This window comes from Dermacentor albipictus, chromosome 1 (genome assembly GCF_038994185.2).
Source record: "Dermacentor albipictus isolate Rhodes 1998 colony chromosome 1, USDA_Dalb.pri_finalv2, whole genome shotgun sequence".
Lineage (NCBI taxonomy): Eukaryota > Metazoa > Arthropoda > Arachnida > Ixodida > Ixodidae > Dermacentor > Dermacentor albipictus.
Window position 1 is genome coordinate 472,891,917 of NC_091821.1, and position 21,249 is coordinate 472,913,165.

General features: G+C 46.4%; 1 protein-coding gene across 4 annotated transcripts in view; it reads right to left on the reverse strand.

The window, feature by feature from the left end:
- Nucleotides 1–1,075: 1,075 nt before the first annotated feature.
- LOC135908902 (uncharacterized) overlaps nucleotides 1,076–21,249 on the reverse strand; it is a 636,710-nt gene continuing 616,536 nt past the window's right edge. For all 4 annotated transcript variants that reach the window (XM_070532480.1, XM_070532479.1, XM_070532481.1 and 1 more), the window contains 9 exons: nucleotides 20,887–20,970; nucleotides 20,422–20,533; nucleotides 19,143–19,244; nucleotides 15,974–16,108; nucleotides 13,484–13,624; nucleotides 9,990–10,211; nucleotides 3,155–3,322; nucleotides 2,936–3,082; nucleotides 1,076–1,621 (listed from right to left, as the gene is read on the reverse strand). In XM_070532480.1, the coding sequence (XP_070388581.1) occupies nucleotides 1,604–1,621; nucleotides 2,936–3,082; nucleotides 3,155–3,322; nucleotides 9,990–10,211; nucleotides 13,484–13,624; nucleotides 15,974–16,108; nucleotides 19,143–19,244; nucleotides 20,422–20,533; nucleotides 20,887–20,970 (1,129 nt within the window). In that variant the 3' untranslated portion in view covers nucleotides 1,076–1,603. The remainder of the gene's footprint in view (nucleotides 1,622–2,935; nucleotides 3,083–3,154; nucleotides 3,323–9,989; nucleotides 10,212–13,483; nucleotides 13,625–15,973; nucleotides 16,109–19,142; nucleotides 19,245–20,421; nucleotides 20,534–20,886; nucleotides 20,971–21,249) is intronic.

The window sequence follows — 21,249 nt, forward strand, 5'->3', positions numbered from 1 at the left end:
GAATCCAATCATTCAGTAGCTATAACTAGACGACAAGCTGCGATTTCTCAGGCAAAGGCAAAGTTGCCTCCTGAAACACTGGAGGAAAGGGAGGCCACATTAGCACGTTATAGAGAAGCTTACCATGCGCGGAAGTGTACCGAGATCAAAGCTACTGCGCCGTTGTTCAGCAACACGAACAACGAGCAGAAGGAAACGAAGAAGCCGTGGATACAAGCAAAGGCACCCACAGCGCATGTTTGATGAACCACACCCTTCAGCTGACGGTACACTCGACTGCGACGGCCAGGTTTCACTGCGACTTCACGGACAACCCATTCGGCAGCGTGTATAACGTGTGTGAAAGACTGTAGCCTAACTTTAATGAAACACTGTCGGCATAGTCTTAGCAAAATCAAGTCAAACAGACCTTTCGCTCATGATAGCTAGGTCTACAAGGTCTTATCTCAGCCAATTTTTGGTCGGAGCAATTCTAACAAGATTAATAAGCACCGATAATGGCTGATATGGGTCGGATCAAGGTTAATAAGGACTGATAAGAGTTGATAAAAGTAATTCATGTTCCATAAGGTTGATAAGGACAGATAAGGGCTGGTAAGGATCGGATAGATTGTAATAAGGTTGATACCGACTGTTGAGGGCTGATAAGGCTCGTACAGAGTCCGATAAGGCTTGACAAGCGTTGGAACTAGTCTGATAAGGTTGATAACGACCGATAAGGGTTTATGCTAATAGGATGAAGTTTCATACGTTGATAATGACACCGGGCTTCGTAGAGCTGAGCAAGTGGTACGATGCTTATACATACTTAGGCAACTCCAAGAGAAGTTTCTGTATGATTTTTAAAACTTTTCCCTATTATAAGCCAGAGGAACATTAACACAATGTGCACAGTACTTCTAATGATTAATAAAAATGCCCCATACCAGTAGCTTCAGCAGATTTCTTACGAAGAAACAGGCCGTCAAGTTGGTGCCAGGCGTGCTACGCCTAATAGAGAGGTGGGCCACACTGTAAACCGTGCCTTCTCCATGATCAATGCCGATGAGTGCTGAAGGAAAACGTGACTCGTACATCATGAACCATGTGTTTATTACTTTAAAAATTATACATGAGCGCTTATTTGTCAGCTAACGATATGGATAAAGAAAAAAATACTTGTGCGACCTGCACGTAGCACCTGCGAAAGAACGGATGGCGCCGGAAAGTAAATTGCTAGATCATGGAAAACTAACGTGCATTCGCTTTGCACAAGCGCAAAAAAAAAAATGGCATAGAAAGTGCAGTGCAGCTTTTTTATACTTAAAAGAAGGAACATCAAATACTTCTAAATCTGCTTATCTAATGCAGTCTTGCACAGTACTAAGGGCTCAATGACAATACAAATTATATTGCGTCATTCGTTTGTATAATGTTAAAAGTTAACACACAGTGTAATTTTTCCGGCCATAGTTCTTGGAACTTGACAAGCTCTATGCTCACACCGTGCTGTTTCTTTCTTTTCTTTCTTTTTAACCGATGGCAGTGAGGTATCACCAAATACTCCTTTCCGTAAACTAGAAGTGTACACCGAAGCAGTAGTAGAGGCGAAGTTGGAGGATCTTCAGCCGCTTTTCTTGCTCTGAAAAGAAAATAGAAAGAAAAACAATGAGCTTGGCTTTGACATAAAACGCATCGACTAAACTCGATATATTGATTGCAAGCACTTCTGCACAAGTTCAGCCATGAAGCACTTTCGCTACGCCAATAAGAACGCATATTAAGTACACTACCCTGAAACGCGCCGTCCCTCGATCGATCAACAGAAAAATACGATTGGAAGTGAATACGACACTCGGCTTGTGAGGCGCAGCCGTGTAGCGATGCAACTCGTGCAACAGATGTTTCAGTTGTGCCTGACACGTTTACAGACACCCTCGTGAAAATATTGGTGCTAAAGAAACGACGCAACATTACATAGGAGCGAAAACAAGGCAAGATTTCAAGGCAATTTCTCATAGAACGAAAGGCAGTTGTCAAATACAGGCTCTACGCCCTCTCCAGGGCACGCAGTTATACGTGGAAAATTTACATTGAGCGAGAGGGCTCCGACCAACTGCTCCTGTTGGCCGTGCTCGCGCCTTTCGACACTGTAGGCTGAATTCACGAAGCTTCTTGTTCGTAACTACCATACGTAGTTATCTGTAGACTACCTTATGATCACAATCGCGACTGGTTAGTGTCGCTGCTTAGAAAGCGCTATAGCCTATTAGAAAACTGGGCACAGGTCTATTCGATCAAATTATGAATATCACCGACTCGCTCGGGTGAATAGACCCGTTCTGTACTACAGATTAAGTGCTGTTCCATATGTGTTACATCCACGGATTCCACTGAAACTTCTTACGATGGGAATCTTACGGGAAAACCGTACCGAAAAAAAAGAACTTATCTTTAGTAAGAACGTTTCGTCATAGACTCGCACCTGGGCGCCCACCAATAATGCTATTTCACGCCTAAAGACTGGCGTGACACCTAGACGATCGTCCTGGCGTTAAGCGTTCGCATACGGTGCTTACAGAAGAGAGGCGAAATTAACGAAGGTTTTCGTTCGTAAGTGCTGTTTGCCATTGGCCAGTCGTTTTCTCAATCCAAAGGCGCCGTACAACATTACAAGTGGCCAGCATCTGCTCTTACGTGCAGTACTATCGTAAGGGCTTTCTCGTTAATACGGAACAAGAACTTTTGTGAATATTGGCTCTGATCATAAAGGTAAAAAAAGAAGACAATTCAAAAGGTGCAGTTAATAAAGAATGCGGCACAGTGTCTCTGTGGTTGTTTTTTTATGAGATCCAACACGCGAAGATAATTTTGCCACGAGTTTTGTGATACAGTTTCGCATGTCTACCATGTAAAAATGAGTCGACCAAATAGTGCAAGGTCGCAGCCTACTCACGCTAACAGTGTTGGGAGCGGCGTGCGTTGCTTTCAGGTGCAGGGACTTCCAGCGTTCAATCTTTTCTTCGTTTGGCACGGCAAACAGGCGGTCTGCTCTTTCCGCCATTTCCGAGGCCACCCGCTCCAGCTCCAGCAGTAGTTTGAGCTGCGAACGAAGCAACGTGATGAGTCGGTCTAGGCTGCCCTGCAGAAAGAGAGCACCGTGCAGACTGCTCACCGTGTCTGGCGGACTCGAATCGGAGTTGCCGGCGGAGGCACTTCTGCCGGCGGCCTGGCCCCGCAGAATGCGAGTTTTCAACCAAAGGTAGCTCAGGAATTCACGGAACGGCAACACTGGGCAGGTCTGGTCACGACGCAGCCTTTGTCGCGTGAAGAGGCGCGCCACCTGGGAAAGATCAGAGTAGAAAAATCGCATTACATTTGGACGTGTGCGCGACGTTTGCAACAGAAAAGCGTACACTTGTTGGCCCGTTGGTGAAGTTCTACCCTAAGTGACAGTTACAGAAAGGCGACGAAAATAAAGAGAAAGCCTGCCTGAAGGACCTTTCAAGGACGCCTCTAGAGAATGTGAGGGCCAAACTATCCCTTCCGCAAACGTGGTCAAAGTTGTTGCCCATGATCGTGTCGATTAAATTCATTTGTGCAGCAAATGCTAAAATGTGAATAGTCACTGGTTGCACCTTGCTGCCTCTTTGTGGCCCGTAATTTATGTGGCTTCGTGCTGCATGCCTTAGCGGAGTGTGGCTTTTTGCTGCTCTGGTGTCTCGCCTTCACACGTGCTTCCTCTCAGCTTGGTGAGTTGGGAATGTTGACAGACCACAACAGTTACCTGAGTGTAAAACACGTACGACTTCGGTTTGATCCAGAGACAGGCTCTTCCCGCATGTTTCTCAACGTTTGAGCAAACGAGCGCACAAAAGCGCGAGAACTGACACAAACACTTCGATGAGACGACGTTAGTGTTTGCGAATCGGACGTACGAACGCCAACAGTTTCCCTTGCTACGCTACCACTGAAGCATCAGCGCCATTACATTACGGTGCGATCGCCAAAACACAACTGGTCGGCTGGTTCGATCGTCCCCGTTATCGCGCAGTTCTTGACCTCTGTTCACAACGAGCGCCTTTGCAGTTCGGAACGGGACACACCAGTGCAGTGCGGGCAGCGACAAGGTAACCCGGCCAGTGATTCAGACTATTTCTTTTAATGTTTATCAGGTGCAGTTTGCAAAGCTGATATTGTTTTTGATTTCTGTGTTACAAAGTTGTACCGTTAATACTCCAGTTTTTCAAACCTTGCAATTTTCAAACAAGTTTTTCAAAAATATTTCTGGCATAAGTTGGAACTCCGCTTCTTACTATTGCTACGTTTCTCAATTTACTTTTTAATCGAACAAACTACATCGAAATCGGTGCAGAGGTTGCCGATGAAAACTATTTCTCTGTTCCCATGTATTTAGATGAAAGCTGCCGAGCTAGAACTCCCTAAAGTCTGGCCATTTTGAGCTGGTGAGTGCAGCGCATACAATGCGCGCTAACGATCGCGTCTGCTAAGTATTACATCCCTACGCGCCGCGGAAAATGCTTGGATTTTAAACCAAACGTCATCTGCCTTTCTCCTCGCGGACGCCGCGCTCCCAGCCGGAGAGTCGACGTCAATCGCTCAAGTGCACCTACGTACAGGGTAGTGATGTGACGTCAGTCAAGATGACACGTGATTTCGAGAATTATTCAATACAAGATCAATTATTTGTTTAATCTGTTGCTGCCGACCGTCTACAAAGACAAACCGAACGTCTGCATGTTTTTGTTTAGCTTCGCACCATAGCAAGTGAGATACGTACTTCCGTTTCATCTGCTTGTTCCGACGTCCTAAAGTGTGGCGCACAGAGAACGAAACTATGTCATTTTCTACCCCGCGCTCCAATGCCGCGATCACGCTCCTTCATCCTCTCGCGCCTGCCTCATGCAGTGCTCGTAATTGTGGCACTGACTCATACCACTAATCGGATGTTCTCGCGCTGAGCGCGCAAAATCGTCCGCTGCACAAAGTGAGACAAACGTAACAGCTCGCCCGCGAGACCGCCACCGGAAGTGCGCCGCTTGATAAGAACGCGAGAGAGTGAGAAAAAAGAAGACGGGGCCAGTGACGCATTCGTGACGCAATTCTCCGGCTCCGGTATGGGAGAAGGCAGGGAAGGAGGAACCCTTGCAGACGATAGACGGGGCAAGTGGAGAGCGCGTCTGTGTTGGCGCTGACGCTCGCCTCTTGAAATCGTGGGTTTACGGCACATCAAATAGTTCTATCTCTGCTATTGACGAACTAATTTAAAAAATTCTTGCGGTAGAACACTACTTAGAGCGCATGTAATAACTTCCAACGTATAACCAAAATTTGCTATGTGGTCTGGTGAGGGGCCCTTTGAAATATAAGTGCCTCATAATTTATCATATAAGGAAGAGCCGCAATGGTTGTAAAAAAAGTTTGTTAACAAATTTTTATTCATTACTCTTAGGAACCTTGTGTTATGAGTGGTAAAATATACGTCTACTTCCTACTGGGCCGCTATTGCAAACAAGGTGTCAAACAGAAAAAGAAAATACCGGTGCGGTTTGGGTTCGGGTTCAACGGGCTCCGATTTCGTTCTGGTTTCAGTTCCGGTTCGGAGAAATAAAATCTTATAAGGGTTCGCGAACCGGTTCAGGGCAGTAAACTTTTCTTGTCATATGAAAGCTACACGCTACGCACCTGATGTGATATACCAGACGTGATAAAATACTATCACGTCTGGTGCGCGCTGACAGCAGCGGTAATGAAAAAGAGGAAAGGCATGTCCCAGATGAATTTAGTGAAAAGTAGTGCTCGCTGAAAACTCCACAGGTATGACTATGAACGCCACGCATCGCTTTGAAAGAATCCGAACATGCTGAAGTGGGTCAAATAACAAATTGATTTTTCTAAATCGAGACAGCGAATTCATACACTCCCGAAGACGAGACCTGCTTACCCGATGGCTGGTAACTATTGTGCATAAGCAACCTCCTCCGTGCGTTAGCTCAGGAACTCGATCGCCAACGCAACAGCGGTCCTTCTAAACCATAATCATTCATAAGATTCTCCAATCGCATCAGTCTTTTTTTACCGTAGACTCGAAGAACCATTGTTGTCACTGCTATTTTCCAACATTCAGCTTACACAGGATGCGTGCCTGACGTCTGGAAGACTGCGCGCGTGATTCCCATTTTTAAATCTGGTCATCGCTGCTTAGTCTCAAACTATAGGCCCATTTCACTAACAAGCATATGTTTTAAACTAATAGAGCACATAATATCATCCACCATCACGAGATTTCTAACACAACACCATTTCTTGTTCAGCAATCAGCATGGTTTCCTTCGTGCTCGTTCCTGTGAAACTCAACTTTTCGAATTGTTGACTGATCTCCACGACGCCGTTCATTGTGCATTAAAAATAGATACTATAGTCATTGATTTTGCAAAAGCATTTGAGAAGGTTCTGCACATCCGCCTAATGATGAAGCTAACAAATCTCAACATCAACAGTAGGATTATAAAATGGATAGCTAATTTTTAACTAACCGAAACCAATCAGTCTATGTGAACGGGCACTCATCTACACTTTCGTATGTAAAATCCAGCGCACCTCAGGGTTTGGTCCTGGGTCCAATCCTGTTTCTTATCTATATTAACGACATAGGGAACACTTAGTCTTCTACTATCAGATTATTAACGACTGTATCATCTACAGATAATTAATTAACACCGAATACAAGAAACTACATTTAGAGCTCGATAAACTCGCATTTCCATGTCACCAGTGACAAACGGAAATTAACATATCTAACATTAAGGCCATGACGTTCAAGAGAGCACATAACCCGGAACTGAACTACTACACAATTTAGTGAATCCATGCTGAAGAAGTATTCACATTTAAATATCTCGGAGTTCCCTTATCCTCTGACTTACCTGGGAACGATCACATCAATATGATAACGAGTAAGGCACCTAAAACACTCGGCCTCATTAAACGTAACTCATACTTGGCGAACTCTGATACTGAACTATTAGCATACACTACGCTTTCGTTCAAAGCTAGAATGCGCACCTATTAATTTGTAATCCGCATCAAACGTATCTGCTCGATCAACTCGAAGCAATACAGTAGAAAGCAGCAAGATTTATCAGAAAGAAATACCTTGGCAACTACAGCGTCATCAATATCGAGGAACCACTTTCATTGCTCTCTCTTCAAAACCGCTCGCTAATAGCGCTGTTATCACATTTTTCACGCGCTTTATTACAGTAAACATTCGCTCTGCGATTCTCACATCAATGCAGTTCATAGTTCTCTTCAGCGCTTTGATCATCCATTTAAGTTGCAACCCTTTTCTGCACGCACTAATTTGTATAGTCGCTCACCACTACTTTTGGCAATATATCACTGGAATAAACTACCGAGCGAGATTGTATCTCTCATAAATCATGGTCTTTTTGTTATCGAGTTGAAGGTGTTCCTCAATTTGTGGTTATTTCTGTGTTCAGTGCTTACTTGATTATCTTTTTTTCTTTATATAATTATATCACTATATTTTACCAATGTTCTTTGTACGTTCGTTATTGTAACTGTCCCCCCCCCCCCCACACACTTCTATGTGATGCCCAAATGGGCCTTTTGGGTATATGAAGAAATGAATCAACATATAAGCACTCGAATGAAACCTTGAAGATACCTCACAGATCCGGGCGTTGAGGTGCCGACAACGCGAACAGCGACCGCACAGTTTATTAATTTTGTCTTCTTTTTTTGTGTCATTACAAGCCGTCGTTAGACATGTTGGTCATATCATAGTCATTAGTAGCCATTACAAGTGATTATTAGTCATTACTGGTCATTACTAAGCATTTTAGACATTTCTAATGAATTGTAGTAGTTACAAGTTGTCGTTAGAGATATGGGTCGTTTCGGAGTCATTAGTGGTCATTACAAGTCATTATAAGTCGTTAGTAGTAATTACTAATCATTATTAACCTCTACCGATCTCTATTATAACGTTATCATTCACTAACTGTCACTATCAATCATTTTTCATTCTTTAAGCTGTCCTTAATCTGTCTTCATATGGCGTGACGACACTTCGGCGGACACTCCGGCGGTCAGGTCTGCTGACAGAGACTTCACTATGAGCCTAGAAAGGCTTTCGCCTTAAAACACATTTCACGCGACGTTAAGCGCCGTTGCTGCTGGGAACTGAGATGGTGACGACATTCATATTAGTCACCGCAGTGTTATTGTTCTAAAATGAACTCGCTTGTTTTCCTTTTTTTCCCTTCTGGAGAATACAGTTATTTTTGTTCTCCGTGTATCCTAGCGTGAGCGTTTTAAGGTATATCTAGTACCAGTAGCAAGCCGATCGTTTATAAAAAGACCGAATCGGGAGCTTCAACAGAAACGACAATTTTTCGGGGCTCCTGAAACTAAGTTTCGGCTGTGGGACAGAAGTGGCATATGGCCGAGTTCAGAAATGCAAGCCTGTTTAGACCTACCCCCCCTCTCGCAAACAACACAACTCGTGAGTCGTAACAACCTGCTAATGGGGTGTGCCTACTGGAGAAGCAAATATTTCGAAGAATCACTAATCTATTAAGCACCCTATTTGCCTGAACTGTTTCGTGTCGAACCGGTAAACATCATTATTCTATTTTTCAGTTCCCGGATTCGGGCGCGCTCTCAGAATATCGGTTCGGGTTCTGGCCCAGTTCCGGCTAAAATTCCGGTTCGACTACGGATTTCGGTTCGACATCCTGATTATCCTGACTACGGATAACCAGTTCAATTCGTAAAGACTTGGTTAAATTGAGGAGAATCTGAAAATGGCATTGCTAAATGGAGAGGAGTAAAGGATATTGCTTTACATTCAAAGAAAGGGGAAAAAATTGACATTCGCACAACAGTAAGACGAAGCTACGAAAGGAACCGAAGCAGACTTCTCAGAAAGAAAGCTTCACACTTGAAGAGAAGCTTCACCTATTCCAGAAATTGAACCCTCGACTATGGAAACCCATGCGGGTGAACAAATATTTTTTCAACTGTGAAACTTACGGGCTTCTTGGAACAAGAAGTAAGAAGAACAAGTAGGTTTCGCAGTTGAAGAAATATTCGTCTAACCATATCATTTCACTTCATAGCTTCATGTATACTGTCGTGTGGATAATAATGTTTCCCTTTCATGAAGCTTCCCCACTTGCAGATTGCTGCAGAACTGAATTGCTAAATTACCTAACTCTGCAGGCGTCGCGTTTCACTCTCGTCCCTTGTTTAAGCCTCTATTATTCGTCACTAAATCATAAGGCAGTGCTCAATGGCATAAAAGGATCTGCGTAAGGGGGCAACTCAATACAATTTCATTTTAGCTAACTTGGTTTGTTAATTTTTATCAATCAGAGGATATATACATTCCAACTGAGTAACCTTGACAAAGCCAAAGAAGGAAACTCGTCCAATTATTTTAACAGCCTTTAAACAGCACTTCAGCCGATGGCGCAGGCACCTTGCTGTATGATGATGTGACGCAGATCAAAGTAACATACATGCGTGCTGATCTCGCGGCTGGGCCAGAGCGTCCAGGCGCGCGCTGGCTCCCAACATTCTGGGTTCTGTCATTTTCGGCAAACGGTAATGGTTTAAGTTCCGGTATCATGAAATTCTAGCTTTTCACGACGCGTCCGCTCGCATTTCCAAAGCTAAATTTTGCACGGAAGCTGCTTCATATCTACACTATCTGAAACTAGACTTCTGATTAGGCGGTCAAAAATATCGCTGGAGCTGACCTCCAGACAATCCATTTTATTACGTCGAGGTTCCTTAAACCGACAATAGTGCACGCTGGTTTTCAATAATCCTCACACGACTATGCCAAGAGAAAATATTCGCAGGCCTCCCAGGTGGGGATGGGGGCGGCGCTTGTGACTCGACGATGGGGGAATCCATTTCAGGCGGGGTAATAAAAGCAAAAGGAGGAACACGCTTACCAAGGCGAACACCAGGAATCCACCGAATACGGCGGCGAGCATCCCGATCAAGCTGACGAGGCGGCTGCTTCCAGCGAACTCGCAGCCGTCTGGCAGCAGGACAGTGGGTATCCTCAGAAGGCGGCCCCACGCGGCCACGCTGCCGCGCAGCAGACCCCGCTCACGTCCTTGCTTTGGTCGTAGCAGCCAAGATGATGACGCAACCAAGAATAACCAGCAGAGCTACGGAGAAGCAAATGTGAGAAATGTCTAGTTATGCCGAAGTAACCAAGTGTTACCGCTTAGCTCGACGGACAATGCCGCCTCCCCACCCGGCACTCAGTCGGGAGGAGGCCGTGATCCTAAGACAAATACAGACCGCGTCGCTCCTCGCCCCCGCAATGCTGCACGTGCTTCACCCAGAGCTCTACCCGAGTGGGCTGTGCGGTGTTTGTGCAGCGGGTCCGGCGGACCAATGGCACATAATGTGGGACTGTGCCAGGTTCCCGACGGCAGCTACCTCCAGGACTTACCCGCCAGAACTTCAAAGTGCACTGCAGTCTACAGACAAGGACTCACAACTATGGGCCGTCCAGCAGGCCCGGGGTGCGCTCGAAAAGCACAAGCCTCATGACCCACTACAAACGGGCCCAACTGGGCTAGTGCAGAGTAGAGTATAACCCCGGGTCGACGCTTAGCCAGCGTCACGACTCGTTAAATCGTCGTTTGCCGGCACTTTATTAAACTTATCCCTATCCTATCCTATGGCAGCTTCGAATGCAGCTACCAATTGGCATTAAATCAGTAAAATCTTGGCACTCAGTAGGCATTAGCATTATATCGCGGTTACGTAAACCCGTAGAGAACGTGCGTTACCCAATGTGTAGCAGACTCCCGCCGCTTCACGAACGGAAGCACCCGCGATGATGATGATAATGAGTTTTGGCATCTTCTTCGAAACGGGGCAGCGACAAATTATCACCTAGCCTGCTTGAGCTAACTGCGCAATCTATACATGCTTTTCACTATAGCGTTCTATATGCCCATCTCCTTAATCTTATCTCTCTTCCTTAAAACATTTGTTGCTACATTGTACAGTTAACTACATCTAACGTACCCGGTCCTATTAATATCCTCCCTGATTTTTTTTTCCCGCTAATACCCGAAGCGTCTCTTCCTTATCTCGATTTGAGTGACTCTTGCTGAGGCGTTTCTTGTCACCGATACTCCGAATGCCCCTTGCTTATCGCGGGTTTAACATTACAGCGCATCTGGCGACTGCTCACTGCCAAAGCTTCGGGCTCCTCAGTGTATTCGCGAGCCGCTTCGGCCACTCCCCATTATTTTACGTCCCTCTCATTGAGGCCTCCCATAAACTTCCATTGCACATATAGAATTCCAATTACGTGATCGTCCAACATGGCGGCGCCTGGTCTGCCTAGGTCTGCCCGCTTGAGGCCGTGCGCGTAACCGTTTCTAACCCAGTCGCCCTCTTCACGGGAAGCGAATGCTGTTTTAGACTTTGGCCACGCTTTATCTCATCTCGCGCCTCCTGGGCCTGGGGATGGTCAACACCTTTAAGGAGCTGCGAGAGGCACACCTGATGAACCAATACACGAGACTCTCTAAAACGCCGTCGGGTCGCCGTCTCCGTGCCCAACTACACATTCATCATTCAATACGTACGGAAGAGCGCGTACATATCCCATCACAGTGGAGGTATGCCCTGCACGTGCGCCCTCTTCCGGCCAACATGACAAGAGAGGACCATAGTGGCAGACGCCTCGCGCGGGCGGAAGCCTTGGCTCGCCACTACGGACACAAACACGGAGTCTTCTAGGTGGACGCCTCCGGCCCGTACCATGGGGGTTGGTACACGGCTGCAGTCGTCCACCAAAACACTGCAGTAAACGGACTCACTTTCCGTGCACACACCATGACACACGCGTAGGTGGTTGCCATCACGCTAGCCGCCGCAGATCAGCGCTCGCAGGTCACCATCACCGACTCGAGGGGTGCCTGCCGCAATATTGAGTAGGGGTACATACCGTACCTTGCCTACAAAATTTTGCAAAACAGCGACTATCTCCGGCTCACACGGGCCTCGAGGGAAACGAGACGGCCGGTGCCGTCGCCCGCCGATGTGACAGGCGCGCTTACTTTCCGGGCACCACCCTCGTGCCCCACTGATCCGGACCCCGAAACCAATCCCGTCTATACTTTCAAAGAGATCGTTCAGCTCTACCACTCTGGCCATGCCTTCTATCGTAGGCCCTGTAACGGCCTCACAAAAGCGGAGGAGCGCATTATCCTTCGCCTTTAGACCAAAACTCTACTGTGCCCGGCAGTCTTAAAATACTTTGACCCCGCTTGCACGGGGAAGTGCCCGCACTGTGGGGAAAAGTCCTGAGACATTTTCCACATGGTGTGGGCATGTCAAAAAAGCCCAAATCTAGCCCACCTGCCCAACCCTTCCCGGGAGGATTGGGAGGCAGCTCTGCTCCGCTACTATGACCTGACGAGCCGGGCGTTGCCTGACGCCAATAGGCTCCCGTAAGGGGGAGCCCACCTAGTGTTTGTATAGGGCAGCCCCTTAAGGACAGCTCCCGCACCCTCCCCGTACAAAACTTCTCCAAATAAATGTTTTTCAGACAGACAGAGAGAGGCAACAAGGCTCGAGCTTTATCTCAGCGGTCTTCTTGATGTTGATTACAGATGTCTAGAATGATCTAGAATGTGCTTATGGGGACACACAGGTAGCTGGCATTGTCACTGTAACAGAACGGTGGCTCCATCTGTACGACGAAATATTCTGCGCAATAAAACAAAGCGCCACCGTTTCACTGAACAGAAATCGGCGTCTTTTGAGCAGCGCAGGCGACACACACTTAGCACTGCCTTGGATTGGCGTAGCTTCATGCAGCATACACCAACGTATATGCTCCTATCGCTCGTGCATCAACGCTCAGACGCATGAAATCGGGTTTAAAAAGATGCAACGACTCCTTAACGCATCCCCCACTTGCCTGAGCTTCTCATAACTAAACTTCACTTTATGCTTCACTGAAGTGGTGCGACAAACCTGCATGCCTCCTTCAGGAGCGACAGCTGCATCGACGGCAAAAAAAAAAAAAACCATCAGCAGAATTCGCAGTTCCGCGGTAACCAATTTCAGTTCAGAAATCAAATAGCCCTAAAAATATTCTAAGTGGGAAATTAAAATTTGATTTCCGTTCAAAGTGACCTTAATGCTCTTTTTCAGCCTCTTGCATTTTTTCCACGTAAAATTTTCTCCCACTCTGCAAACGACATTTACATGGCGTCGACCCGAAGTTGCATCACACAACAATATTTCAAGTCAAACAGGTGCGTCGTTAAGCTGGGAATACTTCGAGAACGAGTCGAGTGTGAACCCCGACACGTTAAGAAAACATCAGTCGAATCGTACAAAAGCGTATGCAATGAGAAAAAAAGAACGCACAAGTAAGTAACACAATGTGAGAAAGGGTGCTTACGACAAGGTATACCAGCTGCTTGCGCCACGTCCTCAGTTGAAGTAGGATGGGAAACCCGTGTGGATGCCTGCTTACGTAGACACCTCGGAGGATTCCGAGAATCGCCAAGAACAGTAAACATCCAAGTAGACTTTGGCAAGCCTGGGGAAAGTTGCGTGCCACAAAAACCACAAGCTCAAGAAACACTTCGTTAGCCTTGAACAAGTTTTCACGGTCACCTACGTCTATATAGAACACCTCCCCATTGTCCACGCCAGTACTAAAACATTTTCTGCAGGGCTCGCGTGAAAACTAAATTGCTATTAGAGCTCGACTGATATAATACTAATGAAGCCCTTGGACGACAATGACAGGCCAGCAGCGAAGAAAGCTTGATAATCAGAGCGTCCCGGGCTTTTGCACATTCGATGCCACGTTATAATATGCTCAGGAAGGTATGAGGCAGCACGTCCCCTTCGCGTCAGTTTTACCATTTCCCACAGCTTGTAAGCAAGGCCGAATGAAACGAAGGCCGCGAGCTCGAAATATGGCATTTCGAGCACGCTGTTGGCTCGTTCAATTATGAACAAAAGAGTAAGTATTGTAACAACTACACTATCAAGTGACACACGCTTACTATAAAATACTCTGGCCATTTCCGAGCATGTGCACACTGTAAAGCAGTGATTTGGGCTTGTTGGTAAGACATCGTGAGGCTTATAGCGCGTTAAAAAGGACGAAAGTGAGACGCGTGCCTATATCCACGGCTTATCGCACCGTTTAAAGAAAATAGGCCAACGTGCGAATGTTAGGGTTGTGTTTTCAGCTTCCACAAAATTGCAATGCCTGTGCAGACTAACCAGACCAGGCCTCTCCGATAAGCGCACGTGCAAAACGAAGCACCAGGAACGGTTCGTTGAATGTGTGGAAGCAGTTTTTTACAACCTTCCTTTAAAGTGTGGGAAGAACTACGTGGGGCAAAGCGGAAGGTGCCTCAACGAGCGTTTAAAGGAACACTGGTATAATGTAGCAGAAAAGCGGGGTGGGTTCCTTGACGCCCACTGCAGGCATTGCAGCTGCACTGTTGCCGGGGTGGATGATGGTGACCACTCGACGTGTGCTCTAGCATACAGAGACTGCTCCAATGTGGGAAAAGCCCGAGGTAGGATAACTCGCGAAATTATAGAAGCAGAAATGATTGATAGGCTTGGCGATAACCGTGTGTCTAAACCATGAATTGCCCTTTCCCGTAAAGAGTTATCGTACCTGCGCAATAGTGTGTAAGGGTTTTTTTGCAAACAGCGCATGTATGATGTACGCGAAAAAGTTGTATATATGTATGGTTCCCTTGCTCGAAATAAAGATTGTTGCAAATTAGCGCCTGTGTGTGTCACGTCTCACTTTCGTCCTTGTCTTTTTAACACGCTATAAGCCTCACCATGTGCACACCACATCTGACCCGGTAAAATCTATTTGTGGTACACGTATGCCTAATATAACAAGACTAAACACCAAAGAAGGTGCGGAGCACACACAAGAGGCTGCGGACGAGCAGTGCAACCGCCTTTCCATTGCAACTGCGCGAGGATGCCATTCTTAGGCCACGGAGCGCTCGAATCGGCCGATAGCCACCAGCAGTGGCCGTTTAGATACTTCTATAAACCACAGCATTGCTATACGCACAATGATTAACATTTGGCCCATGACTAGCTTGAGTCTTCAGTCTTTATTTGTTTCGAACATGTACACTTTTCGTCAAAAGTATGCGGGCTATGTTGCCTCTGACAGTCAGGCTCACTACAGGCTACGTAGAGGAGTTCCTGTAGGAGGTCATAAGTTCGAATGCCCTGGGAAATCAACAGAATCATTGTACCAGAGGCCTGGACTACGGAGTGTCCGGAAGGCCACGTGAACCACAACGCACACCAGAACGACAAATCTATGATGGAAGTGCGAACTAGCCCATATACTTTTGACAAGAGCTGTACGTCACATGGCTGAGAAGGTGGGAAAAAAGACAATCGTATCGTGGCTTGACAAAGCCCCCACCTCCCAGAAGTACACTATGCCGTGGAATATGAATTATTCGAACTATCGCTGTTACGTCATCGCTCAGGAAATTTATCAATGTTGTGATCGCTTCGATAGCAATATGGGTCCATCGTACACAATCTAATATCGTGAGCATGGCGATTTATAGATTTTCGAACCGACGTGAGCACCATCGGCTGGTTTGGAATGCACGATTATAGGCTTATTCGAGTAGTGTGATTTGGCTTGACGACAGCCCACCGTGCTCGCCGCAATCGTCACTGTGTGGTGTTCTGCGTCTGGGAGCAAGTTCACGGAATAAACAATAACATTGCTCCAGGTTATTCTTTCAGTTAGTCTTTCTGTCCGAGCAACGTCACTAACTCGTGAAAAGACAGAGCGGTAAAAGCGTCACTATATCTCTTGGCAAACAAAAACAAGACGGCTAACATTGCAACTATAAACAAATTGAACACTCACGCTGTCAGTCACAGATAGTATTTCAACCACCGCAGACAAGTCTGCGTCGTGCAGGTGAGACGAAAGATAGCATCGATAGCTTGCCCGGATGAAGTAGCAAATGTAGTAGCACACACCACACACTACAAGGGATATCTGAAAGTGAAGTCGATACAAATGTTTACTGGGAACATTACATGCAACAGACAACGAGCAAAGCTCTGCAGAAAATACTATTCCCTGAAGATAAGCGAAAAAAAAGTAATTTTATTCTGAGCGAAGTTTACAGCCTTTTTCCTTACACAATTCCCAACACTGCATAAAGTCTTAGTGCAAAATATACAGTGTACATATCGTATGACACACAAATTTTTATGGTTGCGAACGGCACAGCAGGGGTTGTTACAGCGTAATCTATTATGGGCTCAATCCACAGCCGTTTCAGTTGGCGATGTTGTACGCCGCCGCCGTCAGTCGCAGCTATTGCCAGGAATGAGATAAAAATACCGAGTTCCCGCCGGGACCGAATCTGGACTCTCAGCGCGGGAGTCAGCTACCCTACCACTGCGCCACGCCAGCGCTTGCTAGCTGCTGCGGAAACATGACCTATGCAGGCGTCCTAGCATGCGAGGAGTCACGCGATGTGACATTTGCGCCGCGTAGCGTCTATACGTGCACATTTTGCATTGCAATTTCATATTATTGTACCAGGTGGCACGCCATGTAGCAGTTGCATCGTATCATATGCCACGTGCCACGCAATGTGAGATGCGCGCCGCGTAGCGTCAATACGTGCAAACTTTGCATGAAGTTGTGTTGGGTTTCATGTGGTGTCACGACATGTAGCAGTTGCACGGTGTCGTGCCACTGTTAAGAATGGCGAGCTGCCAAACAAGATTGCCACACAGTTACGACAGGGCGACACGACGCGCATCTCCCCCTCACCGTCGCTGCAGCTGGGAGGCGTTCGAAGAAGCGGCCTCTGTGGTGAAATCCGCCTCCTTCCTCCAGCCCCTTCGACATTGTGACGGAACTAGTTCGGTGTATGAACAATGATTCCGGAGTTCCCCAACGCGGAGCTGATTTGACACGCATGGACAAGCTGCCGCGGGAACGACGTATTTTTGTGCTTTTCACGCTTCGGCGTGGCGCAGAACAACGAGCGACCCTCGATCGGCACCGATAATTCCCGGAACGGCAACCCTCCAACGCCGTCGTTTGGGCTTCGGAATGTGTGTGCCTTTGTGTCTGTAAACTGATCTGCAGAGCAGCGGCGAGTTGGTGATGAGTAAACGAACAGTCGCCGCGTCGTATGACCGGCGGATCGAGTGTATAAAAACTGTGGTTGTGCGAATGCTGAGGACACTTCTCTTGAGCAGTCATGTTAGACTGAGACACTTTTCTCAAGCAGTCATGTTAGACTGATTTAATTTCTGTAAATAAACCTTTTTTCCTCGTTCTCGATGAGAAACAGTTCTTCACTTCATCAACGATCTCAGCGTAAATAAGTTGGACGACGGCATGGGCCAGCTACCTTCGAATTCATGCCGTACTCCAATCTTGGCAAAGGACCACGGACGATGGGATTGAGCCCCCAATCCTGACACCACATGTCAGGGGATGTGACATGCACACCGCGTAGTCTCAATATTTCTTTTTACTCTTCGGTACACGTTACGGCGCCTCCTCGCAAGGTACGAACCGCTGCTTAAGAAGTGAATCGCAGACCTACGCACGCGGCTGCAACCAGACAACTTTGGACTCAGCAGACCGCTGTGCAGAGAGCAGCACAGGCCGCAGCTCACCGTCGACGCCGGGCAGAGTGTTCAATTCGTTCCCGTGACGAGGAGTGTGTTTCAATAAATGCGTGCAAATTAAAACATTGCTTTCCGTATACTCAGTACTTGCAGTTGCCGTCAACCAGTTTACGACGATCTCCTATGGAGCCGCTACTCAAGCTTACGCTATGAGTGTGCTGCGTGTGTCGTACAGGCCTTTGACATTCTTTTACTCAAAAGCCTACTGAACCCCATCATTTTCGCACGAAGGGTTCTTGCGGGCTAGAAATTTATTTGCGACTGCACGTATATGGACACTTCTCGAGAATTTTTGTCGTCGCCGTGACGTTCCGTATAAAGCGTAATTTCCATAAGGTGGCGCCCCGCGCGCCATGCATATGTTGTGGGTGCGAGGGAAAGTGAGAGGGTAAGCCGACAAAGACGGTGACGTGATGCGCACCGCCTTGCTGCGCGCCCAATTTTGTAGGCTGGCATCGCTTCCTCTAGCCCGGCCGTGGCTGCCCAGTTGTCCGCGAGGCCGAGTGCACACGCGGCCCGCGCTCCGTATCTCGGAGATAATCTGCGGCCGGCGCAAAGGCGAGCAGCGATGGCTGGTGGCTCCATGCGCGCCTAGTGTTGCGAGGTTGCGCTATCCCAGGTAGGTCACGTTCGCTCCCCGCTGCCAGTGCTCTTCGTCGCGCCGGCATTGTGACAGGAGGGGGGGGGGATCACGATAATAGAGCGATAAGCGTTCATGCTTGTCTGTGTGCGCGTGGCACCATGCTTAATTTGATTAGTAATCGAATGTTTACTGCAATTCGTACAGTCGGTAAACCTACGAACTTCGTGTAGTTGTCTAATACCTTGCCTATGCTTTGACGATTTTGCCTTTCGTTCTAAACTGCGACCTTTTTAAGGTAAAATATTAAACGAAGTGATTGAACATTAGGAAGCCACGGTTTCGATATAATAGAGGTCGTTATATAGAGCTGTTCTGGTTAGTTTCGACCTACTAGCTTTCTTGACCTGTATAAACTTCGATGCACAACGTTTTCGCATTCTGCTGGCACATAAATGCAACTGCCGCAGCAGTAATTCGAACCCGCGATCTCTCGTTTAGAAAAGCAGAATGTAATAACCAATTTTGGTGGCGCAATTACTTTATTTTGACAAGGTACATGCCAGTATTTTGCTGCAAGTGGCGCTAAATCAACATGACTATGCAATACGGCAGTAATTCTCAAATAATATATTTATCCTAGCATGGTAGTGCATGTATCGTTCACTACGGCTGTCAAAAAAGCAGTCCGCGAACTCAACCAAATTCGTCCTAACCGTTTATTCGTCTCCAGACAAGACCAGCGCAGTTTCATGAAATAAGCTTGAAATGGCTATTCTTCGTTTATACCTACCTCGTGGATGTTCCAGAATTGAAAAAGCAGCGGCCATTTCAGCTTGAGGCCCCTCCAACATAACGATCTCAACCTGCAGCATAGAACTGCTAGGAGGCATACCTGGAGTTAAACGAAGATAAATATTACATAATTTTTACACTCCGAAATAAAAAAAACGTAGAGCGAAAAACACACAAATAAAAATATCTATGAGGATATAGATCTATACACCCGAAAATCACACGGTTTTTATCTTTATTTCAAACAGCCCTTCGTTCGTGTTGTCATCTAATTCAGTATCACGTTATCACGTGGCCTCCGGCGAGAATGGAAAATTCACAGCCTCATTTTCTCGTTGCCGCGAAATACCGCACGCTGATTCTGAGACGATGGTTCAGAATAATGATGGTTCAGAGCCGAAGAACTCGCTAAAGTCTGCTGCTTTTATTTTATTACCCTGACAAGGGAATGTTCAGAAAAGTACTATGCTGATTTTTTTCTGTAATGAACAATTCACGAGTACATGGCGGCCGGTATATCGTTAAAATGGTGGTTACTGGGCAGCTGGTGCATATTTCTCGCTTTTTTTAACTGCATGATGAGAAAGAATGAACAAAAACAACAGTGCGCTAACCTGCAGGGAATCAGCATTGTAGAATTCGTAAGCTACCACATTTTTAAGTAAATGTCTACTGCGAGAAGGATATCTGGACCCCTTTCTAAAGAGTCCGTTGCAAGTGCAGGACGTGGCCCTCGTAACATGAGCACAAATATATTTGATTGAAGCTTACGGACAAATATGCATCCTGAATCTACATCTGGTTACCATTATTCTATAAAATAAATTATTTTAGGTAAATTGTGTGATTTTACGTACCAAAACCACAATATAATTATGAGGAACGCCGTGTTGGAAGACTCCGGATTAAATTTGACCATCTCGTTTTTTTTTTCTTAAAGTGCATCTAAATTTAAGCACATGGGCGTTATTGCATGTAGCCACCATCGAAATCATCATTATTTCGTGCCGTACATCGCACTGTGAATTGCAGTGTTAGGTTGACCTATGTATGGTACGTGAAAACGTAAATTGTCATCCACCCAGATTATAGCAAGAAGTTACAAAGAAACCCCCTACGGGTTTCTCAGGTGGAACGCTTCGCAGTTGAGGAAAAATTTGTCCTAGTCCGGGAGATCGAACCTGGAACCAACGCATTTCCGGGGTGGTCGCGCGACAGTCTGAGCTAACCAGTCGTTCGCCGGAGACGCGGAAGATCTAAGCAATTCGGAACTCCACCTCTAAGAACCCCGCTGACAGCGCTGAGTCCGAGTGAGGAAGCAGGTGTGCAGAAACGGAGACGTGGGAGTTGGTCCGATTGAAGGAGCACGTCTGAACTACCGCCAAACAGCTGGAAGAAGACAAAAAGAGCACACAGTTAATGGTGATCTATGAAATGTACACGTTATAGATACGTTACCTATATATTGAGAGACTAAAGCTAAGCTGCTGTCTCATGACAGTGTTGACGCTATTAAGAATAGATGATATGTGAAACGGCCAACAGATATCTATCATGCCACTTATCACACGACTACCTCAAAAGCGTGCAAGAACAACTATTTGAAAAGCGTTAGCGCTCGTCCTTGCCTGGTGTCATCGTGTTGTTACTAATTCTCACTGCGCATCCATCCTACATAACAGAATATCAACGAGGCCAATCTGCCACCCTTCTAAATTACGAAAGCGTTAACGGAGGCCCACCTGAGAATTTTCAGAGCATGATTGTACAGTTGAAGCTTAAGTGCAGGGTCCCGTACGGCCGCATCGTCTGAACGTTCACGACACCTGAAAAGTGAAAGAAAATGGCTATTGAAATGGGCATGCCTCTTGTTAAGAAGGCCGCGGAAGCCCGCGAAAAGTACCGCGCGACTACTCACACGGTACATTTTCGTGTTCTGCAGGCTTTCTTTCATGCTCGGGAAAAACATTTATGTAGCCCGTATTCAGCAACAAAAAGTTGGATCAGAAATATTTCGTATGGTCTACAATTCTCTCATTGACACTATTGCTTTGAATATAATATTTATGAACTTGATTAAATTCATAATAGGTAATTATGTAGTT